Source organism: Carcharodon carcharias (genome assembly GCF_017639515.1).
Source record: "Carcharodon carcharias isolate sCarCar2 chromosome 37 unlocalized genomic scaffold, sCarCar2.pri SUPER_37_unloc_2, whole genome shotgun sequence".
In the NCBI taxonomy this organism is placed as follows: Eukaryota; Metazoa; Chordata; class Chondrichthyes; order Lamniformes; family Lamnidae; genus Carcharodon; species Carcharodon carcharias.
Genome location: NW_024470767.1, coordinates 3,092,677 through 3,115,569, shown reverse-complemented (window position 1 = coordinate 3,115,569; position 22,893 = coordinate 3,092,677). Strand labels below are relative to the sequence as shown.

General features: G+C 62.6%; 1 protein-coding gene across 11 annotated transcripts in view; it reads left to right on the top strand.

Moving 5' to 3' along the window:
- The window catches only part of mark2b (MAP/microtubule affinity-regulating kinase 2b), a 370,292-nt gene that overhangs the window by 131,200 nt on the left and 216,199 nt on the right, over positions 1–22,893 (top strand). For all 11 annotated transcript variants that reach the window (XM_041182005.1, XM_041182004.1, XM_041182007.1 and 8 more), the window contains exon 2: positions 21,155–21,349. In XM_041182005.1, the coding sequence (XP_041037939.1) occupies positions 21,155–21,349 (195 nt within the window). The remainder of the gene's footprint in view (positions 1–21,154; positions 21,350–22,893) is intronic.

Sequence of the window (22,893 nt, the reverse complement as noted above, 5' to 3'; positions counted from 1 at the left end):
TCGAGGAGGAAGTGATTTTGTGTTTTAATCACCCAGGCCTTTTGCCTTCACCCTCTTTGGCCATTTCATTATTTTCTGGCTGTGAGCAATTGTTGCTTTACGGATCCAAGTACCTTGTCCCATGCCTACCCCTCGGTGGGGCTGCTGCTTGGTGTTGAGGGCACTCGCACAGTGTGTTTTCGCGCCCCCCTACTCCAAGAAGGCCTGTCTTGCTTCCTTTGCCCCACCTCCACTCGCCATCCCATCATACACCAATTTGGAAGTGAGCCACTGAACCGTGAATACTGTGGGACTCGGTGTACAAGCTTTTACTGCAGTCAGGGCTGAAAGTGTCATCTGCTGCAGGGAAGCATGGACTCCAAATTGGGTTGGTGGGCTGAGAGATTGTGATGGGGGGGTGGTGAGAGAACGCGATGGGTGTTGACAGGGGGTGGTGAGGGAGGGGCAGGAGAAGGGGGTGAAGATGATAGGGGGAGGCATGGGGCCAGGTATCTGTGCCCTCTGCTTGAAAATCTCTTAAACTGCAGACAGTTATTTGCTAGTCTTTTTCCCCCTGGCTGATTTCCGATTTCTGTTTGTGACTGTATGAGGTGGAACTTTATTTGGACTAAGAAGGGGAGCTCAATATCCTGAGTTTAATTACTGCCCAGTGTGTAGCACCAATGAACAGAGCCACCTGTTACAGTGGGGTGGATACAGCTCCTGTTGGTCTTACCCCATTGTGTTACTGTCTCTGTGAATCCACCACAATGTTCAGTGGTGTCACTTCTGAAGTGTTAATTCCTGATGGGGATCTGATCCATGGGAAGCCTTGGGTACCTCAAGCCCCAGTAATTCATGTGCACCTTTTAGTGTGTTGACAGGCCATTGTCTGGTGCAGGTGGGGGGGGTGGAAATCACAGTCTTTCCCACAACACCCCTCAATCCTGGCTCTCCCCTGCCCCCACTGCCTGCTCCTGAATCCCTAGATGCTCCCTTCGCCAACACCCTGGCTTCCTCTGCCCCGACCCCTCCAGTGGGTGCAGACAGCCAGTCAACATGGATGACACTGTGGAGAAAATGGTGAGTGCAGGGAAAGCAGGCAGAAGTCTGACCTGATATGCAGTGTGCTGGTTTGCCCCATGCTTGTGCTGGGTCACCATGATGATGACTGGCCCAGGCCTGGCTGAGAGATGCTGGGATACTGACTTCTCACACCGCTAGCCGCTAACTGAAAAAAGAAATGGCTTGCATCTATTTAGTGCATTTTACAATTACTAGACATCTCAAAACACTCTGCAGCCAAAGAAGTGCATTATGATGTGTAGCCACTGTTGTGATGTAGGAAACACAGCAGCCAGTTTGAGCACAGCAAGCTCCCACAGCAATGTGTTAATGACTGGATCATATGCTTTATGTGACATGGGATCTTTACACCCACCCGAGCCAGGTGATGGGGCCTCAGTTTAACATCTCATCCTGAAAGATGGTACCTCTGACAGTGCGGCACTCCCTCAGTCCTGCATCAGAGTGTCAGACTTGATCTTTCTACTCAAGCCCCGAGTGGGACTTGAACCCGAAACCTTGTGATTTAGAGGTGAGAGTGCCAACTGAAGTTGCAAGGAGAGCAGCATGTTACAGCTATAGGTGAATAGGTGCCCCTCTCTGTGGCATTATCCCCACTGGTGGGTGAAGCTGGAAGATCTCTGGTTTGGTTCCCTGGTTTGTGCTGACTTGGCAGCCTGAACCTCAGTGTCTCTGTGTTAGATAGATGTCCATTCCAGACATATGAGAAAAGATAGAGTTAGGTTCCATCGTGATCCCCCTCCTCTCTCAGTTGGATGTCTTGCCTGGCTAGGCCAGGCTGTGAATACTGGCTGAAACCAGTGGAAACTTGCTTCAGGTTAGCTGGAGAGCCCCCGTTTTAGTGAAGCGTGGGGAGATTTGAGACAAGACTGCCTTTCCCCTGCGTCATTTTTAACAATCGATGTTGTGTTTCCCCTGTTTCCTCCATATCTGCAGCTACAATAGTTCATAAATGCTTGAATTTTTTTATTCATTCACGGGATGTGGGCTTCGCTGGCTGGCCCAGCATTTATTGCCCTTAAGTAGGTGGTGGTGAGCTGCCTTCTTGAACCGCTGCAGTCCATGTGGTGTAGGTACACCCACAGTGCTGTTAGGGAGGGAGTTCCAGGATTTTGACCCAGCGACAGTGAAGGAACGGTGATATATTTCCAAGTCAGGATGGTGAGTGACTTGGAGGGGAACTTCCAGGTGGTGGTGTTCCCATCTATCTGCTGCCCTTGTCCTCCTAGATGGTAGTGGTCATGGGTTTGGAAGGTGCTGCTTTGGAGAATATCTTGCAAGTGCTTCCCTTGTGTATTCACTCCTGCAATCTCCTGACCCTGGTATTGGCCTGATGCAATCACTGGTCCAGGATAATACTGCAGCAAAGTGGGACCAGGAATGAATTAGTATTAGTGATAAATACATTTAACACGTACTAGAGCACACTTTCATTTTCTGGAGAGGTAAGCGTGTGGAGTATTTTGGGCTGGGATGTGAGGATGGAGTTTATTCTGAATGGAGAAGTGGCCCAAATCGCCTCTTGAATCTTTTTGCATTTTCCTTCTGAGCTCTATAAATCCCAACTCTCGGGTTGGTTCGCTGGATGGATTCACCAGGTGATGTAGAACAGAGGCCTGCAGACTGGGTTGGCCCCGGGTTGGGGCGAGGGTAGTGGGGGTGGGGAGGGGGCTGGTGTTGGAAGTTTACACTTGGCCTTAATGACCCTGGCCTGGGGAGGAGACCATCACCCAGGCCTTTTTTCCCCATCTGATTTGCCTCTTGTTGGGTTGTATGTTTGTGGGTGTTCTGTGAGGGTGGTCTTCAATGCCATTGGTACTTAGTTTCCCAGCTTGTGTAGATTTGGGTGTGATACGCATGAGGTGGACTGTTGTCACACAGCCGGGGGTCAGCGCCTGAGACAGGAAAGAGAGGAATGGTGAAGAGTCATACGGACTCGAAACGTTAACTGCGTTCCTCTCCGCAGATGCTGTCAGACCTGCTGAGGTTTTCCAGGTATTTCTGTTTTTGAAAGGGAGGAATGTTTTTGCATAAACAATTTCAGGGGCTGTCCTGGAGCCAAATGCCTGAAGCTTTGTTCCCATTTGATATTACCTCATTGAATGGTTCCAGCACAGAAGGAGCCCATTCAGCCCGTTATGTCTGTGCTAGTTCTCGGCCAGTGCAACTCAGCGGCTGGTTGCACATCCCTGCCTTTTCCCTGTAGCCTTGCAAATCTTTACAGGTAATTGCCTAATTCCCTATTGAAAGCAATGGTTGAAGCTGCCTCTCTCACGTTCTCAGGCTGTCCATTCCAGATCCTAACCAAGCGCCCTGTGAAAATGTCACCGTTGCTGCTTCACCTTAAATCAGTGTCCTCTGGTTAATCAGAAACCTCATCTGCTTTAAAGATTTGTAAATCTTCCTCGAACCAGTTATCCGCTGTTGAGTTGTGTAAAACTTTGAGAAATTTATTTGGTACCGGGAGGTTTGTGTGTGTTCCCATGTTTATGCCCAGAGTGCAGTTGCTTCCTTATAGGGTCCTTGATGTGTGTCCTTGAAACTGCGAAACAGAGCAAACAAGTGAGCAAAGCCCTGGGTCAAATAGGACTATTCTATTTTCGGCCATCTAGCATTAGACTGCTGTTCAGAGATTGAGCTGTGGAGGGGACACAGCTGAGCATTCATCCTGCGGACTGGAATCAAGGCGGAAGTGACTTGTCTTCCTACTTGCAGTGTGACACTCAAAGCTTGAAATAAAGTTAGCAAGGTAGAACTTAGCAGAAAACACAGGCTCCGGTTAATGTACGCTTGACAGGATGATATAAAGATGGGCTAGCTGAAACCTGTGTGTCTGGAAATGGTTTATCATCAGCGTCGAGGTCAGTGGAATTCAGTGAGCTTGCTGTGGAGTTATGGGCTTGCCTCCAATCTTGCTGCTGCCCGGCATTGACAGCTAATATCTGAAAAACTCAAGGCAAGAAACAGCAGCAGGAGTGGATCAGACGGCCCATTGAGCCTGCTCCACCATTCAGCACCATTATCGCTGATCTTGGGCTTTAACTTCACTTTCCTGCCCGCTCCCCATACCCCTTAATTCCCTAGACACCAAAAATCTATCTGTGTCTCATCCTTAAATGTATTCAACGCTGGAGCATTCACAACCCTCTGGGGCAGAGAATTCCAAAGATTCACAACCCTTTGAAGTAGTTTCTCTGGTCTCAGTCGCAAAGGATCGGCCCCTTACCCTGAGACTGGGCCCCTGTGTTTGAGACTCCCCGAGCAGCGGGAACAATCTCCCAGTGTCCACCCTGTCACAACCCCTTCAGAATCCTGTAGCTTTCAATGAGATTGTCTCTTATTCTTCTAAACTCCAGAGAAGAGAAACCCAGTTCACTCAGCCTCTGAGGGGGTGGGGGGGATAGTGGCATAGTGGTAATGTCATTGGACTGGTAATCCTGAGGGACACGGGTTCAAACCCCAATTAATAAATCTGGAATTGAAAGCTAGTCTCAGTAATGGTGACCATGAAACTATCATCAATTGTTGTAAAAACCCATCTGGAAGGAAGAAAAACTGTTGTCCTTATCTGGTCTGGTCTGCCTATGACTCCAGACCCACAGCAACCTGGGTGACTCTTAACTGCCCTCTCAAATGGGTGAGCAAGGCACTCAGTTCAGGGGCAATTAGGGAAGGGTAACAAATGCTGGCCTTGCCAGCCACGTCCACATCCCTTGAAAGAAAAAATGTCCCTCGTCCCAGGAGCGTTGCAATGCAAGCAAATCTTTCCTTAAATACGGAGACCAGAACAGGATTCCGGCAGTTCCTTAACCCCAGCAAGCTACAGGCTGAAAGGAGGATTATCCGTGTTTCCACATCACATTTCTCTGCTTGCAGAGAGCACCCAAGTCCCTTTTTCTCCTGGTTTCTGGGCAGTGTGTTCCTAGCTGTGTCGCAACTTGTTCATCAGCTTTCAAACCGTAGTGGGATCTTCAAATAATAAAAATCTCTGACTGAATGGGAGTGTTTGTGTGCAGCAGGGGTTGGAGAGCGAGGCATTGCTTCATCAGTCATGCCAGGTACACTGTCACCTCCACTTCAAGGTGCATTCCATTGTTATTTTTTGTATAAAATTCATGACTTCCTTCTCCGCATCTGGAGATGAGGATCTTGGTGGAGTGATTTTTGAGGGAGGCTGAATTGACTTGTGAATATGTGCCCGCAGCACACATTCTAAACAAAAATACTGATACAAAAGTTTAGCAAGGGGAAGGAAGGCGAAGTAAACAGGAAATGCATCAGATACAAGTTGTTCACTGGATAAGTGTGTGTGTGTGTGTGTGTGGCGGGGGTTGTGTGTGTGTGTGTGTGGCGGGGGTTGTGTGTGTGTGTGTGTGTGTGTGTGTGTGTGTGGCGGGGGTTGTGTGTGTGTGTGGCGGGGGTTGTGTGTGTGTGTGGCGGGGGTTGTGTGTGTGTGTGTGTGTGTGGCGGGGGTTTTGTGTGTGTGTGTGTGTGTGTGTGTGTGTGTGTGTGTGTGTGTGTGTGTGTGGCGGGGGTTGTGTGTGTGTGTGTGTGTGGCAGGGGTTGTGTGTGTGTGTGTGTGTGTGGCGGGGGTTGTGTGTGTGTGTGTGTGTGTGTGGCGGGGGTTGTGTGTGTGTGTGTGTGTGTGTGGCGGGGGTTGTGTGTGTGTGTGTGTGTGTGGCGGGGGTTGTGTGTGTGTGTGTGGCGGGGGTTGTGTGTGTGTGTGTGTGTGTGGCGGGGGTTGTGTGTGTGTGTGTGTGTGTGGCGGGGGTTGTGTGTGTGTGTGTGTGTGTGTGTGTGTGTGTGTGTGTGTGGCGGGGGTTTTGTGTGTGTGTGTGTGTGTGTGTGTGTGTATGGCGGGGGTTGTGTCTGTGTGTGTGTGTGTGTGTGTGTGGCGGGGGTTGTGTGTGTGTGTGTGTGTGTGTGTGTGTGGCGGGGGTTGTGTGTGTGTGTGTGTGTGTGTGGCGGGGGTTGTGTGTGTGTGTGTGTGTGTGTGTGTGTGTGTGGCGGGGGTTGTGTGTGTGTGTGTGTGTGGCGGGGGTTGTGTGTGTGTGTGTGTGTGTGGCGGGGGTTGTGTGTGTGTGTGTGTGGCGGGGGTTGTGTGTGCGCGTGTGTGGTGGGGAGGTGCGCGTGTGTGGTGGGGAGGTGCGCGTGTGTGGTGGGGAGGTGCGCGTGTGTGGTGGGGAGGTGCGCGTGTGTGGGTGGGGCACGCATGTGTGGGTGGGGCACACGTGTGTGGGCACACGTGTACGTGTAATCTTGTGACACAGCTCATGGTGCTAGTGGCTGTTTCACAAGCCTTCACCAGCTGTCCTCTGAAACCTTTACCCTGAACACACACACACACACACACAACCCCCCCCACCCCGGTGAACACGTTCCTGTCTCCCCCCCACCCCCCCACCCCGGTGAACACGTCCTGTCTCCCCCCACCCCCCCACCCCGGTGAACACGTTCCTGTCTCCCCCCCACCCCCCCACCCTGGTGAACACGTCCTGTCTCCCCCCACCCCCCCACCCCGGTGAACACGTCCTGTCTCCCCCCCCACCCCCGGGCCCGGTGAACACGTCCTGTCTCCCCCCACCCCCCTGGGCCCGGTGAACACGTCCTGTCTCCCCCCCACCCCCCCCACCCCGGTGAACACGTCCTGTCTCCCCCCCCACCCCCGGGCCCGGTGAACACGTCCTGTCTCCCCCCACCCCGGTGAACACGTCCTGTCTCCCCCCACCCCCCCGGGCCCGGTGAACACGTCCTGTCTCCCCCCCACCCCCCCACCCCGGTGAACACGTCCTGTCTCCCCCCACCCCCCCGGGCCCGGTGAACACGTCCTGTCTCCCCCCACCCCGGTGAACACGTCCTGTCTCCCCCCACCCCGGTGAACACGTCCTGTCTCCCCCCCACCCCCCCACCCCGGTGAACACGTCCTGTCTCCCCCCCCACCCCCCGGGCCCGGTGAACACGTCCTGTCTCCCCCCCCACCCCCGGGCCCGGTGAACACGTCCTGTCTCCCCCCACCCCGGTGAACACGTCCTGTCTCCCCCCACCCCGGTGAACACGTCCTGTCTCCCCCCCACCCCCCCACCCCGGTGAACACGTCCTGTCTCCCCCCCCACCCCCTGGGCCCGGTGAACACGTCCTGTCTCCCCCCACCCCCCCGGGCCCGGTGAACACGTCCTGTCTCCCCCCACCCCGGTGAACACGTCCTGTCTCCCCCCACCCCGGTGAACACGTCCTGTCTCCCCCCCCACCCCCTGGGCCCGGTGAACACGTCCTGTCTCCCCCCCCACCCCCCCACCCCGGTGAACACGTCCTGTCTCCCCCCACCCCGGTGAACACGTCCTGTCTCCCCCCACCCCGGTGAACACGTCCTGTCTCCCCCCCACCCCCCCACCCCGGTGAACACGTCCTGTCTCCCCCCACCCCGGTGAACACGTCCTGTCTCCCCCCACCCCGGTGAACACGTCCTGTCTCCCCCCACCCCGGTGAACACGTCCTGTCTTCCCCCCCCACCCCCTGGGCCCGGTGAACACGTCCTGTCTCCCCCCCACCCCCCCACCCCGGTGAACACGTCCTGTCTCCCCCCCCACCCCCGGGCCCGGTGAACACGTCCTGTCTCCCCCACCCCGGTGAACACGTCCTGTCTCCCCCCACCCCGGTGAACACGTCCTGTCTCCCCCCCACCCCCCCACCCCGGTGAACACGTCCTGTCTCCCCCCCACCCCCACCCCGGTGAACACGTCCTGTCTCCCCCCCACCCCCACCCCGGTGAACACGTCCTGTCTCCCCCCCCACCCCCGGGCCCGGTGAACACGTCCTGTCTCCCCCCACCCCCTGGGCCCGGTGAACACGTCCTGTCTCCCCCCCACCCCCCCACCCCGGTGAACACGTCCTGTCTCCCCCCCCACCCCCGGGCCCGGTGAACACGTCCTGTCTCCCCCCACCCCGGTGAACACGTCCTGTCTCCCCCCCCACCCCCTGGGCCCGGTGAACACGTCCTGTCTCCCCCCCACCCCCACCCCGGTGAACACGTCCTGTCTCCCCCCCCACCCCCGGGCCCGGTGAACACGTCCTGTCTCCCCCCACCCCGGTGAACACGTCCTGTCTCCCCCCACCCCGGTGAACACGTCCTGTCTCCCCCCCCACCCCCTGGGCCCGGTGAACACGTCCTGTCTCCCCCCCCCACCCCCTGGGCCCGGTGAACACGTCCTGTCTCCCCCCACCCCGGTGAACACGTCCTGTCTCCCCCCCCACCCCCTGGGCCCGGTGAACACGTCCTGTCTCCCCCCCACCCCCACCCCGGTGAACACGTCCTGTCTCCCCCCACCCCGGTGAACACGTCCTGTCTCCCCCCCCACCCCCTGGGCCCGGTGAACACGTCCTGTCTCCCCCCCACCCCCACCCCGGTGAACACGTCCTGTCTCCCCCCCCCACCCCCTGGGCCCGGTGAACACGTCCTGTCTCCCCCCACCCCGGTGAACACGTCCTGTCTCCCCCCCCACCCCCTGGGCCCGGTGAACACGTCCTGTCTCCCCCCCCACCCCCCGGGCCCGGTGAACACGTCCTGTCTCCCCCCCCACCCCCGGGCCCGGTGAACACGTCCTGTCTCCCCCCACCCCGGTGAACACGTCCTGTCTCCCCCCACCCCGGTGAACACGTCCTGTCTCCCCCCCCACCCCCTGGGCCCGGTGAACACGTCCTGTCTCCCCCCCACCCCCACCCCGGTGAACACGTCCTGTCTCCCCCCCCCACCCCCTGGGCCCGGTGAACACGTCCTGTCTCCCCCCACCCCGGTGAACACGTCCTGTCTCCCCCCACCCCGGTGAACACGTCCTGTCTCCCCCCACCCCCCCACCCCGGTGAACACGTCCTGTCTCCCCCCACCCCCCCACCCCGGTGAACACGTCCTGTCTCCCCCCCCACCCCCGGGCCCGGTGAACACGTCCTGTCTCCCCCCACCCCGGTGAACACGTCCTGTCTCCCCCCACCCCGGTGAACACGTCCTGTCTCCCCCCCCACCCCCTGGGCCCGGTGAACACGTCCTGTCTCCCCCCCACCCCCCCACCCCGGTGAACACGTCCTGTCTCCCCCCACCCCCCCACCCCGGTGAACACGTCCTGTCTCCCCCCACCCCCCCACCCCGGTGAACACGTCCTGTCTCCCCCCCACCCCCCCACCCCGGTGAACACGTCCTGTCTCCCCCCACCCCCCCACCCCGGTGAACACGTCCTGTCTCCCCCCACCCCCCCACCCCGGTGAACACGTCCTGTCTCCCCCCCCACCCCCGGGCCCGGTGAACACGTCCTGTCTCCCCCCCACCCTACCCCCGTCCATCGCCCTCCCTACCATCTTTACCCTCCCTCCCTCCATCATCCTCCCACCCCTCCCCGTCCCCCTCTATCACCCTCTCTTCCTCACCCTCCATCACCGTGCCCCCTCCCTCTCCCACCTCCTTCCCTCTCCCTTCCATCACCCTCCATCACATTGCCCCCATCCCTTGCTCCCTCCGTCGTCCTCCCCCCTCCCCCTCCACCACACTCGCTCCCTCCCCCTCCACCACACTCGCTCCCTCCCCCTCCACCACACTCGCTCCCTCCCCCTCCACCACACTCGCTCCCTCCCCCTCCACCACACTCGCTCCCTCCCCCTCCACCACACTCGCTCCCTCCCCCTCCACCACACTCGCTCCCTCCCCCTCCACCACACTCGCTCCCTCCCCCTCCACCACACTCGCTCCCTCCCCCTCCACCACACTCGCTCCCTCCCCCTCCACCACACTCGCTCCCTCCCCCTCCACCACACTCGCTCCCTCCCCCTCCACCACACTCGCTCCCTCCCCCTCCACCACACTCGCTCCCTCCCCCTCCACCACACTCGCTCCCTCCCCCTCCACCACACTCGCTCCCTCCCCCTCCACCACACTCGCTCCCTCCCCCTCCACCACACTCGCTCCCTCCCCCTCCACCACACTCGCTCCCTCCCCCTCCACCACACTCGCTCCCTCCCCCTCCACCACACTCGCTCCCTCCCTCCCCCTCCACCACACTCGCTCCCTCCCCCTCCACCACACTCGCTCCCTCCCCCTCCACCACACTCGCTCCCTCCCTCCCCCTCCACCACACTCGCTCCCTCCCCCTCCACCACACTCGCTCCCTCCCCCTCCACCACACTCGCTCCCTCCCCCTCCAGCACACTCGCTCCCTCCCCCTCCAGCACACTCGCTCCCTCCCCCTCCAGCACACTCGCTCCCTCCCCCTCCACCACACTCGCTCCCTCCCCCTCCACCACACTCGCTCCCTCCCCCTCCACCACACTCGCTCCCTCCCCCTCCACCACACTCCCTCCCTCCCCCTCCACCACACTCCCTCCCTCCCCCTCCACCACACTCGCTCCCTCCCCCTCCACCACACTCGCTCCCTCCCCCTCCACCACACTCGCTCCCTCCCCCTCCACCACACTCGCTCCCTCCCCCTCCACCACACTCGCTCCCTCCCCCTCCACCACACTCCCTCCCTCCCCCTCCACCACACTCGCTCCCTCCCCCTCCACCACACTCGCTCCCTCCCCCTCCACCACACTCGCTCCCTCCCCCTCCACCACACTCGCTCCCTCCCCCTCCACCACACTCGCTCCCTCCCCCTCCACCACACTTGCTCCCTCCCCCTCCACCACACTCGCTCCCTCCCCCTCCACCACACTCGCTCCCTCCCCCTCCACCACACTCGCTCCCTCCCCCTCCACCACACTCCTCCCTCCCCCTCCACCACACTCGCTCCCTCCCCCTCCACCACACTCGCTCCCTCCCCCTCCACCACACTCGCTCCCTCCCCCTCCACCACACTCGCTCCCTCCCCCTCCACCACACTCGCTCCCTCCCCCTCCACCACACTCGCTCCCTCCCCCTCCACCACACTCGCTCCCTCCCCCTCCACCACACTCGCTCCCTCCCCCTCCACCACACTCGCTCCCTCCCCCTCCACCACACTCGCTCCCTCCCCCTCCACCACACTCTCTCCCTCCCCCTCCACCACACTCTCTCCCTCCCCCTCCACCACACTCGCTCCCTCCCCCTCCACCACACTCGCTCCCTCCCCCTCCACCACACTCGCTCCCTCCCCCTCCACCACACTCGCTCCCTCCCCCTCCACCACACTCGCTCCCTCCCCCTCCACCACACTCCCTCCCTCCCCCTCCACCACACTCGCTCCCTCCCTCCCCCTCCACCACACTCGCTCCCTCCCTCCCCCTCCACCACACTCGCTCCCTCCCTCCCCCTCCACCACACTCGCTCCCTCCCCCTCCACCACACTCGCTCCCTCCCTCCCCCTCCACCACACTCGCTCCCTCCCCCTCCACCACACTCGCTCCCTCCCCCTCCACCACACTCGCTCCCTCCCCCTCCACCACACTCGCTCCCTCCCCCTCCACCACACTCGCTCCCTCCCCCTCCACCACACTCGCTCCCTCCCCCTCCACCACACTCGCTCCCTCCCCCTCCACCACACTCGCTCCCTCCCTCCCCCTCCACCACACTCGCTCCCTCCCCCTCCACCACACTCGCTCCCTCCCCCTCCACCACACTCGCTCCCTCCCCCTCCACCACACTCGCTCCCTCCCTCCCCCTCCACCACACTCGCTCCCTCCCCCTCCACCACACTCGCTCCCTCCCCCTCCACCACACTCGCTCCCTCCCCCTCCACCACACTCGCTCCCTCCCCCTCCACCACACTCGCTCCCTCCCTCCCCCTCCACCACACTCGCTCCCTCCCTCCCCCTCCACCACACTCGCTCCCTCCCTCCCTCTTATTCTCATGGTCCTGATTGTGGGGTGTTGCAGGTTGCTCTGGATCACTGGTCTTTGTGGACGAGGGGCAGATTTTAATGTTGATTGTGCAAGAGGCTTCCATTTTATTGCAGAGGGAGGGGTATTAATCTCTCTGAACCACAACCTTTGTGAAAAAATAATTTATTTTAAGCCTCACACTTCATTCTCAGTAGCAAAAAATAATTTGCCGTAATCACGATCTGTCCATCTGTTACAAAACTGTTAACAGATGCAGAGACTTTCAAATGTGCTGTTGCCGACCTACACTTTTCTCCTCTTCTGTCCCCCTCCCCGCCTCCCCTCCCCCTCCCTCTCCTCCCTCCCCCTCCCCGCCTCCCCTCCCCCTCCCTCTCCCTCTCCTCCCTCCCCCTCCCCGGCTCCCCTCCCCCTCCCCGCCTCCCCTCCCCCTCCCTCTCCTCCCTCCCCCTCCCCGCCTCCCCTCCCCCTCCCTCTCCTCCCTCCCCCTCCCCGCCTCCCCTCCCCCTCCCTCTCCTCCCTCCCCCTCCCCGCCTCCCCTCCCCCTCCCTCTCCTCCCTCCCCCTCCCCGCCTCCCCTCCCCCTCCCTCTCCTCCCTCCCCCTCCCTCTCCTCCCTCCCCCTCCCCGCCTCCCCTCCCCCTCCCTCTCCTCCCTCCCCCTCCCCGCCTCCCCTCCCCCTCCCTCTCCTCCCTCCCCCTCCCCGCCTCCCCTCCCCCTCCCTCTCCTCCCTCCCCCTCCCCGCCTCCCCTCCCCCTCCCTCTCCTCCCTCCCCCTCCCTCTCCTCCCTCCCCCTCCCTCTCCTCCCTCCCCCTCCCCGCCTCCCCTCCCCCTCCCTCTCCTCCCTCCCCCTCCCCGCCTCCCCTCCCCCTCCCTCTCCTCCCTCCCCCTCCCCGCCTCCCCTCCCCCTCCCTCTCCTCCCTCCCCCTCCCCGCCTCCCCTCCCCCTCCCTCTCCTCCCTCCCCCTCCCCGCCTCCCCTCCCCCTCCCTCTCCTCCCTCCCCCTCCCTGCCTCACCTCCCCCTCCCCGCCTCCCCCCTCCCCTCCCTCCCCCTCCCCGCCTCCCCTCCCCCTCCCTCTCCTCCCTCCCCCTCCCTCTCCTCCCTCTCCTCCCTCCCCCTCCCCACCTCCCCTCCCCCTCCCTCTCCTCCCTCCCCCTCCCTCTCCTCCCTCCCCCTCCCTCTCCTCCCTCTCCTCCCTCCCCCTCCCCGCCTCTCCTCCCCCTCCCTCTCCTCCCCCCTCCCCCCTCCCTCCCTCCCCGCCTTCACTCCCCCTCCCCCTCCTCCCTCCCCGCCTCCCCCTCTCCCCTGCCCCCTCCCGCTCCGCTCCCCTCCCCCACCTCCCCCTCCTCCCCCCTCCCTCCTGCCTCCCCCATCCCTGCCTCCCCCTCTGCCCCTCTCCCTCTCTCCCTCTCTCCCCCTCTCCCCCTCTCCCACCTCCCCTCCACCCCCCTCCCGGCCTCCCCGCCTCCCCCCTACCCCCGCCTCCCCACTCCCCGCCTCCCCCTCCTGGCCTCCCCCCCTCCCCACCTCCCGGCCTCCCCCCCTCCCCTCCTCCGCGCCCCCCACCTCCCCCTACCCCCTCCCCGCCTCCCCCCTCCTTGCCCTCATTCCAGAGAGAGGCAGGCAACCAGCCCAACAGTGCGGCACTCCCTCAGCACTGACCCTCCGACAGTGCGGCACTCCCTCAGCACTGACCCTCCGACAGTGCGGCGCTCCTTCGGCACTGCATTGTGGATGTTGGCCTCAATTTTCTGTTTAAGCCCCTGGAATGGTGAATAAACCGAGACGTTCTGATTCTGAGGTGAGCGAGGGGGCGCTGACTGTGTATTTAAGGCCGAGATAGATAGGTTCTTGATCGGTAAGGGGGTCAAAGGTTACGGGGAGAAGGCGGGAGAATGGGGTTGAGCATCTTATCAGCCATGATTGAATGGCGGAGCAGACTCGATGGGCCGAATGGCCTAATTTCTGCTCCTATGTTTTACGGTCTCTTAGTCTTGACTGTACCCATGGAATGAAAACCAGCCATGGATTCCCATGAAGCGATGCTCGTCACTTCTGTTGAGTCAGGCGGACTGGAAACGTTAACTGTGCTCCTCTCCGCAGATGCTGCCAGACCTGCTGAGTTTTTCCAGCTATTTTTATTTTTGTTTTGGATTTCCTGCAGCTGCAATTTTTTGCTTTTATCTTAACCATTTCTACAGTTGTTGACATGGTAACGATTCAAGCACTGTATTTGGGGGGGGGGGCGCGGCCTGGTCCCTGCCCCGCCCCTGTGGGAGCGGCCTGGTCCCTGCCCCGCCCCTGTGGGAGCGGCCCGGTCCCTGCCCCGCCCCTGTGGGAGCGGCCCGGTCCCTGCCCCGCCCCTGTGGGAGCGGCCTGGTCCCTGCCCCGCCCCTGTGGGAGCGGCCCGGTCCCTGCCCCGCCCCTGTGGGAGCGGCCTGGTCCCTGCCCCGCCCCTGTGGGAGCGGCCCGGTCCCTGCCCCGCCCCTGTGGGCGCGGCCCGGTCCCTGCCCCGCCCCTGTGGGAGCGGCCTGGTCCCTGCCCCGCCCCTGTGGGAGCGGCCTGGTCCCTGCCCCGCCCCTGTGGGAGCGGCCTGGTCCCTGCCCCGCCCCCGTGGGAGCGGCCTGGTCCCTGCCCCGCCCCCGTGGGAGCGGCCTGGTCCCTGCCCCGCCCCCGTGGGAGCGGCCTGGTCCCTGCCCCGCCCCTGTGGGAGCGGCCTGGTCCCTGCCCCGCCCCTGTGGGAGCGGCCTGGTCCCTGCCCCGCCCCTGTGGGAGCGGCCTGGTCCCTGCCCCGCCCCCGTGGGAGCGGCCTGGTCCCTGCCCCGCCCCCGTGGGAGCGGCCTGGTCCCTGCCCCGCCCCCGTGGGAGCGGCCTGGTCCCTGCCCCGCCCCCGTGGGAGCGGCCTGGTCCCTGCCCCGCCCCCGTGGGTGCGGCCTGGTCCCTGCCCCGCCCCCGTGGGAGCGGCCTGGTCCCTGCCCCGCCCCCGTGGGAGCGGCCTGGTCCCTGCCCCGCCCCCGTGGGAGCGGCCTGGTCCCTGCCCCGCCCCCGTGGGAGCGGCCTGGTCCCTGCCCCGCCCCCGTGGGAGCGGCCTGGTCCCTGCCCCGCCCCCGTGGGTGCGGCCTGGTCCCTGCCCCGCCCCTGTGGGAGCGGCCTGGTCCCTGCCCCGCCCCTGTGGGAGCGGCCTGGTCCCTGCCCCGCCCCTGTGGGAGCGGCCTGGTCCCTGCCCCGCCCCTGTGGGAGCGGCCTGGTCCCTGCCCCGCCCCTGTGGGAGCGGCCTGGTCCCTGCCCCGCCCCCGTGGGAGCGGCCTGGTCCCTGCCCCGCCCCCGTGGGAGCGGCCTGGTCCCTGCCCCGCCCCCGTGGGAGCGGCCTGGTCCCTGCCCCGCCCCTGTGGGTGCGGCCTGGTCCCTGCCCCGCCCCTGTGGGAGCGGCCTGGTCCCTGCCCCGCCCCTGTGGGAGCGGCCTGGTCCCTGCCCCGCCCCTGTGGGAGCGGCCTGGTCCCTGCCCCGCCCCTGTGGGAGCGGCCTGGTCCCTGCCCCGCCCCTGTGGGAGCGGCCTGGTCCCCGCCCCGCCCCTGTGGGAGCGGCCTGGTCCCTGCCCCGCCCCTGTGGGAGCGGCCTGGTCCCTGCCCCGCCCCTGTGGGAGCGGCCTGGTCCCTGCCCCGCCCCTGTGGGAGCGGCCTGGTCCCTGCCCCGCCCCCGTGGGAGCGGCCTGGTCCCTGCCCCGCCCCCGTGGGAGCGGCCTGGTCCCTGCCCCGCCCCCGTGGGAGCGGCCTGGTCCCTGCCCCGCCCCTGTGGGTGCGGCCTGGTCCCTGCCCCGCCCCTGTGGGAGCGGCCTGGTCCCTGCCCCGCCCCTGTGGGAGCGGCCTGGTCCCTGCCCCGCCCCTGTGGGAGCGGCCTGGTCCCTGCCCCGCCCCTGTGGGAGCGGCCTGGTCCCTGCCCCGCCCCTGTGGGAGCGGCCTGGTCCCTGCCCCGCCCCTGTGGGAGCGGCCTGGTCCCTGCCCCGCCCCTGTGGGAGCGGCCTGGTCCCAGCCCCGCCCCTGTGGGAGCGGCCTGGTCCCTGCCCCGCCCCTGTGGGAGCGGCCTGGTCCCTGCCCCGCCCCCGTGGGAGCGGCCTGGTCCGTGCCCCGCCCCTGTGGGAGCGGCCTGGTCCCTGCCCCGCCCCTGTGGGAGCGGCCTGGTCCCTGCCCCGCCCCCGTGGGAGCGGCCTGGTCCCTGCCCCGCCCCCGTGGGAGCGGCCTGGTCCCTGCCCCGCCCCCGTGGGAGCGGCCTGGTCCCTGCCCCGCCCCTGTGGGTGCGGCCTGGTCCCTGCCCCGCCCCTGTGGGAGCGGCCTGGTCCCTGCCCCGCCCCTGTGGGAGCGGCCTGGTCCCTGCCCCGCCCCTGTGGGAGCGGCCTGGTCCCTGCCCCGCCCCTGTGGGAGCGGCCTGGTCCCTGCCCCGCCCCTGTGGGAGCGGCCTGGTCCCCGCCCCGCCCCTGTGGGAGCGGCCTGGTCCCTGCCCCGCCCCTGTGGGAGCGGCCTGGTCCCTGCCCCGCCCCCGTGGGAGCGGCCTGGTCCGTGCCCCGCCCCTGTGGGAGCGGCCTGGTCCCTGCCCCGCCCCCGTGGGAGCGGCCTGGTCCCTGCCCCGCCCCCGTGGGAGCGGCCTGGTCCCTGCCCCGCCCCCGTGGGAGCGGCCTGGTCCCTGCCCCGCCCCCGTGGGTGCGGCCTGGTCCCTGCCCCGCCCCTGTGGGTGCGGCCTGGTCCCTGCCCCGCCCCTGTGGGTGCGGCCTGGTCCCTGCCCCGCCCCTGTGGGTGCGGCCTGGTCCCTGCCCCGCCCCTGTGGGTGCGGCCTGGTCCCTGCCCCGCCCCTGTGGGTGCGGCCTGGTCCCTGCCCCGCTCCTGAACTTGGTGAAAGCTCTTAACCCTTTCACTTGGGGCTGTTTTATTCCCGGGGCATTTGTTACCCAGGCTGAGTGTGTTGTTTGCTGCTGATGTTTCTTGGCTGGCTGGTTTGTCGATGTGACCTAGGAAGGCTCCTGGCAGCTCCTGTGAGGATAACTATTCTGGTGACTTGCTCAAGAGTGGGTCTTCATGCTACTGGCTGGAAGTCCCTCCCCCAGGTTTTGAGAGCGAGGCAAAAGCGTGTTAGGGGAGAGTGAAGGAGGGTGTTGGCTTGCTCAGGAAGTGCAGGAGGAAGTGGCATGGAGGTTGGGACTGCACTGTGTGTTGTGGGGCTGTGTAAACTGCAGCTATAAAGGAGCTTTGTGTAATGTCAGCCATGTAGCAGCCCATGTGAAGCAATGTTTGGCTCCTTCTGCCTCCAGGGAATGCGAGGAGTAGGCAGGCCGGAGCTTTGCCTGAGTGTATAAGGGGTTAAGATAAGCAGCTTACATAGCCAGTGCCTTGGAGTTCCTGTTTTCCATCTAGGACCACACTGTATGGGCACTGGCTTAACTCCAGCTGTAATACCCTGTGTGCTGGGGCATTGTTCCCCTGCTGCTTCTGCTTTCTGTGGGACGGGTGCAAACGACTACGCCTTTGATTTCTCCCCCACTGTCAGTAATGTGCAGACTAAGTGAAAGTGCATGAGGGGTAAAAGTGGGAGTGTTGGGGGCAACGGGTAGTTGGGGGTGTAGTTGGAAGCGGGATCTGCTGGGGGAGGGGTAATCTTCCAGGGGGATTCTCAATGGATTACCCCCCATTGCCTTCCCATTCTCTCTGGGTTTGGGTGTCCCAGCTGCTGCCTCTGTTGCTTGGGGAACCTGCCCTGAGTGTGTGCCCGAACCAGCCGACGGTTTTGACTACCCAGCCTGCCCCTTTGGACAGCGACAAGACCACCTGACACCTGCCAGCGTTTCCCCTCGATTGTGACCTGAGCACAAACCCCTGCTCCCCTGCAGGGAGCTGAGTGTTACACCGGACTCTCCTGGAGAAGGTGCTCAAAGGGACTGCTCCATTCTGTCACCTGCTGGAATGCACTCTACATGAGGCACTCTGTCAAATGATCTTGGGGGGTGGGGGTGTTGGCAGAGGCCGGGGGAGCCTGTCCACTGGCACCTAACCTGCGCTGAGGTGACCTGGCTGGTCCTGGTGGGGTCTTCACATTTCAGCAGGGTTTGGGGACTCCTGGACATCGCCAGGGGTGTGTTCCACAGCTGGGTCTGAATGTTGGAATAAGCCCAGGCTCCTATCTGCTCCTCGGTGTACATAAGCAGCCCAGCTAGTGAACATCATCATCATTGTGAGCCTGCGCCTCCGCACTTCCATCAGTTGAGTATTTCACCAGTTCAGCTGATGCATTTTTTAAAGATTTGCAGCCTGGAGTCAGAAGCAGCTTTTATTTCTCTGCTTTAAAGCTGCAAGCTCCCTCCCTGTGTGCTGGCGTTTGGGTGCCTTGGCAGCAGGTATCTCTTAGCTTCTCTTCTAACTGATTATATGGAGGATGCTTGATGGGGATTGATGTGATGTGTATGAAATGAGTCAGGAAGGTGCAGTACCTTGTACACATGAGCTCTACCTCGCTTGGAAAAGCCCCATCCATCATTCTCCTTTATTTTGCCTTTCATTTTGGGATAAGAGCTGTGAGAGATGAGAATAATCACAGATATAGCCTGCCGGGGAAGACTCGACTCCAATCAGGCAAGGGGATACTCGTTTCATCAGTGTCTCCCCCCACCTATTCCCTGAAGCTCTGACCCACAGGTGCTACTGGACCCAAGCCTCTATATTCACATCCAGAGACTGGACAGTGAATGATGGCAGGCTATTTGACTACAAGTGGCATCACAGTCAATGTTTCTAAGCACCTCTGCAGGGAGGGGTGAGTGTCAGGGGACGGGACGGGACGGGACCGGGGGGAGCATCGGGGGATGGGACGGGGTGGAGGGGAACGTCGGGGGACGGGACGGGGGGAGTGTTGGGGGACAGGGCAAGGGGGAGCGTCGGGAGACGGGACAGGACAGTGGGGAGAGTCGGGAGACGGGACAGGACAAGGGGGAGCGTCGGGAGACGTGACAGGACAAGGGGGAGCGTCGGGAGACGTGACAGGACAAGAGGGAGCGTCGGGAGACGGGACAGGACAGGGGGGAGAGTCGGGAGACGGGACAGGACAAGGGGGAGAGTCGGGAGACGGGACAGGACGGGGGGAGCGTCGGGAGATGGGACAGGACAGGGGGGAGTATCGGGGGACGGGATTGGGGGGGGAGTATCGGGGGACGGGATGGGGAGTATCGGGGACGGGGGGAGTATCGGGGGGACGGGACGGGGGAGTGTCGGGGGACGGGACGGGGGGAGTATCGGGGGACGGGACGGTGGGGCAGTATCGGGGGACGGGGGGGGTAGTATTGGGGGACAGGGGAGAGTATCGGGGGGGACGGGACGGGGGGAGTGTTGGGGAACGGGACGGGGGGTAGTGTCGGGGGATGGGGGGAGTATCGGGGGATGGGGGGAGTATCGGGGGACGGGATGGGGGGGGGAGTATCGGGGGACGGGGGGAGTATCGGGGGATGGGATGGGGGGGAGTGTCGGGGGACGGGGGGGAGTATCGGGGGACGGGACGGGGGGAGTGACGGGGGGGGATGGGACGGGGGGGGTGGGTATCGGGGGGGGAGTGATGGGGGACGGGACGGGGGGGCATGGGACGGGGGGGTGGGTATCGGTGGGGGGGGGGAGTGACGGGGGAAGGGACGGGGGGGCATGGGACGGGGGGGTGGGTATCGCGGGAGGGGGGAGTGTCGGGGGACGGGATGGGGGGGAGTATCGGGGGACGGGGGGAGTATCGGGGGACGGGACGGGGGGGTGGGTATCGGGGGGGGAGTGATGGGGGACGGGACGGGGGGGCATGGGACGGGGGGGTGGGTATCGGGGGGGGGAGTGACGGGGGACGGGACAGGGGGGCATGGGACGGGGGGGTGGGTATCGGGGGGGGAGTGACGGGGGACGGGACGGTGGGGGGAGTGTCGGGGGTCCGGGACGGGGGGGGGGTGGGACGGGGGGGAGTGTGGGGGGAGGGGGGAGTATCGGGGGGCCACAGGCCACCAGGGACAATTCCCCCTGTTTTTTTATCAGTAACCGAGCGACTATCTCCATCCGCCTGAGAGGACAGAGGGGTCTCTTTGAAAAGGAGAAATTGGCTGGACTGTGGGGGAAAGAGAAGGTGGGGAGTGGGACTAATTGGACAGATCTTTCAAAGAGCCAGCACAGGCTGGATGGGCTGAATGGCCTCCTTCATTGCTGTCTGATTGTGTTCGGTGGTGTGCGAGGGTACAACCTGCTGTCGTGTGGTGTATTTGAGAGGATGGGGTGGGGGAGGGTGGGGTAGGGGCTTACCTGCCGGTCTTCCAGGTTGGGTAAAGGGACGGGTACAGAGGCTCCCTCCAGGTCCTGGGGCTCAGTGTAACAAGGTGGAAGTGGGGTCTTTGGTCGAGCATCATCGAGGCAGGAGTGAGGTGGCCCCTGGGTACTGGGAGTCAGGAAGGGGACGCGTTGTGCAGGTGTTGTACTGGGCTGTGTGACAGATGGAGGGAGGGCTCTGTGTTGGGGTCTCCGTGAGAAGGAGGTGGGGATTCTTCAGTTTCCCAGGCTGCTCCTTTCCATTTGAGGGCAGGCTTCGAAGGTCATTGAGATGTGATTGTAATGCATCAAAGTGATGACAGTAGATGTTAAACAGGCTGTTATTTTGCTGCTGGAGATGTACGATGTGTCCTCCTGTTGCTGATTGATCAGGAGTTTATTCCAGTTGTGGTTTCCCAAACAGTCAGCACCAACACAGCAACCATTAGACTCGGGGGCCCAGAGTGCCCAGGCTTTTCACGTTGGCTTATTTTTCCGGTCGGTGTCATCCATCGGTTAAAGTTTCTGCTCCCCCTCCCCCCTCCCTGGGCTCCTTCAGCCCCCATCAAGCCTGTTACACAGGGACAGGAGGAGGCCATTCAGCCAATCACTTAGCTTGTAGCTGATGTGTGCCACCAGCTCATCCATTGGTTATTGATCCATATTCCTCTATCTGTGCCCAGTGTCCCTGAACAGCTCCAGTTGTGTCCATGCACCTTGGGGGAGAGAATTTCAGCGCTTTAAATTCATCCCACTGGTTAGAGAGTTTGTTCTCTTCCTCCTCTGTCACCTTCCCCACTCCCCACTTCCTTTCTGAAATAAGTTGCGATTTGTTTTGTCAGAGCTTTAACCGTGAGTTGATTTTCGAGCGTGGTTCTGTTCTGCTGTGTTTTGTCTCTGTGTCGCCCCGGTTTTGCCGATTGTCTTTTCTGGATGTGAAATCCCTCTCTCCTGCTCACTGCTGAATGCCTTGTGTTTGGTTCCAGCACACAGCGGGACACCCGGACCCCCAGGGCCAGTCTAAGTCCAGCAGCAGGTCCAGCATGCCGCGATGTCGGAACTCCATTGCCACTACCGCCGAGGACACTCCTCACATCGGCAACTACCGGCTCCTCAAAACTATCGGCAAAGGCAACTTTGCCAAGGTCAAGCTGGCACGGCACGTTCTGACAGGGAAGGAGGTAAAATCTGTGACACGGCCGCTGACACCCACTCGCTTTCACCCGCCCCTCTCCTCCCCCCCTCTCCCCCCCCCTCCTCTGCCCCTCTCCCCCCCCCTCCTCTGCCCCTCGCCCCCCCCTCCTCTGCCCCTCGCCCCCCCCTCCTCTGCCCCTCGCCCCCCCTCCTCTGCCCCTCGCCCCCCCTCCTCTGCCCCTCGCCTACCCTCCCCCACTGCCTCTCGCCACCCCCCTCCTCTGCCACCTCGCGCTGTCGGACGGTCAGTGCTGAGGGGGTGCTGCACTGTCGGAGGGTCGGTACTGAGGGAGTGCTGCACTGTCAGAGGGTCGGTACTGAGGGAGTGCTGCACTGTCAGAGGGTCAGTACTGAGGGAGTGCCGCACTGTCGGAGGGTCAGTGCTGAGGGAGTGCCACGCTGTCGGAGGGTCGGTACTGAGGGAGTGCTGCACTGTCGGAGGGTCGGTACTGAGGGAGTGCCGCACTGTCGGAGGGTCGGTACTGAGGGAGTGCTGCACTGTCAGAGGATCAGTACTGAGGGAGTGCTGCACTGTCAGAGGGTCAGTACTGAGGGAGTGCTGCACTGTCGGAGGGTCAGTGCTGAGGGAGCGCCGCACTGTCGGAGGGTCAGTGCTGAGGGAGCGCCGCACTGTCGGAGGGTCAGCGCTGAGGGGGTGCTGCACTGTCGGAGGTACGGTCTTTCTGAAGAGGTGTTGAACTCGTGCCCCCTCTGCCCTTGGGTGGCTGTAAAAGATCCCTTGGCCAGTTTTGTAAGCAGGGCAGGGCAGTTCTCTGAATCTTCTGACCATCCATCAAATAGCAGCAGTAAAAAGAAGTCAGTGATATCCCACTGGGGAGGGCTGAGAGAGTCAGTCTGGGGGGGGCTGAGAGACTCACCCCGGGGAGGGCTGAGAAACCTGCCCCTGCTCAGGAGTGTTTGGAGCCAAGCTGATATCTTTCGTTGCCTAGTTTCTGATGGGTTTCAGACCATCCTGCCCTTTATCTGTTGAAGTGGTTGTGACACTAGCAGCTGATATCGAAGCTGCTGTGGTGAAACAGGATGGACCAGTTGAGACTGGGTAGTGGCGTGCAGATTAAAATAAGCTGTGGTTCACAGTACAAAGTGATCCAGGAGCTGGGTGAAAATGTGCTGCTGATACATTGACACAAAACATTTCCAGTGGCTCGGTTAACAAATTAACCCCCCTCCCCAGCACCAAGCCCTTATTTATAATGCTCTTTCTACACACAGCTAATCTGTGGCTGTTTGAAGGGTTGTAGAATACTTGAAGGAATTAATATCTCATATGCAGAGATATCTTTTATAACTAGCTTTCCACCTTACCCTGTGTTGCTGATTCCGGGGGGAGGGGGGGCGCGGGGTGGGGTTTGTTGTGTCTTATAACCCCCTTGTGCTGTGTGAAATCACTGAACAAGCTGAGGCATTGATTCAGAATGTGGTTTGCACATTGGAGGGCATTGGGAACAGGCTGTCATAAGAACATAAGAAATAGAATCAGGAGTAGGTCATTCGGTCCCTCGAATCTGCC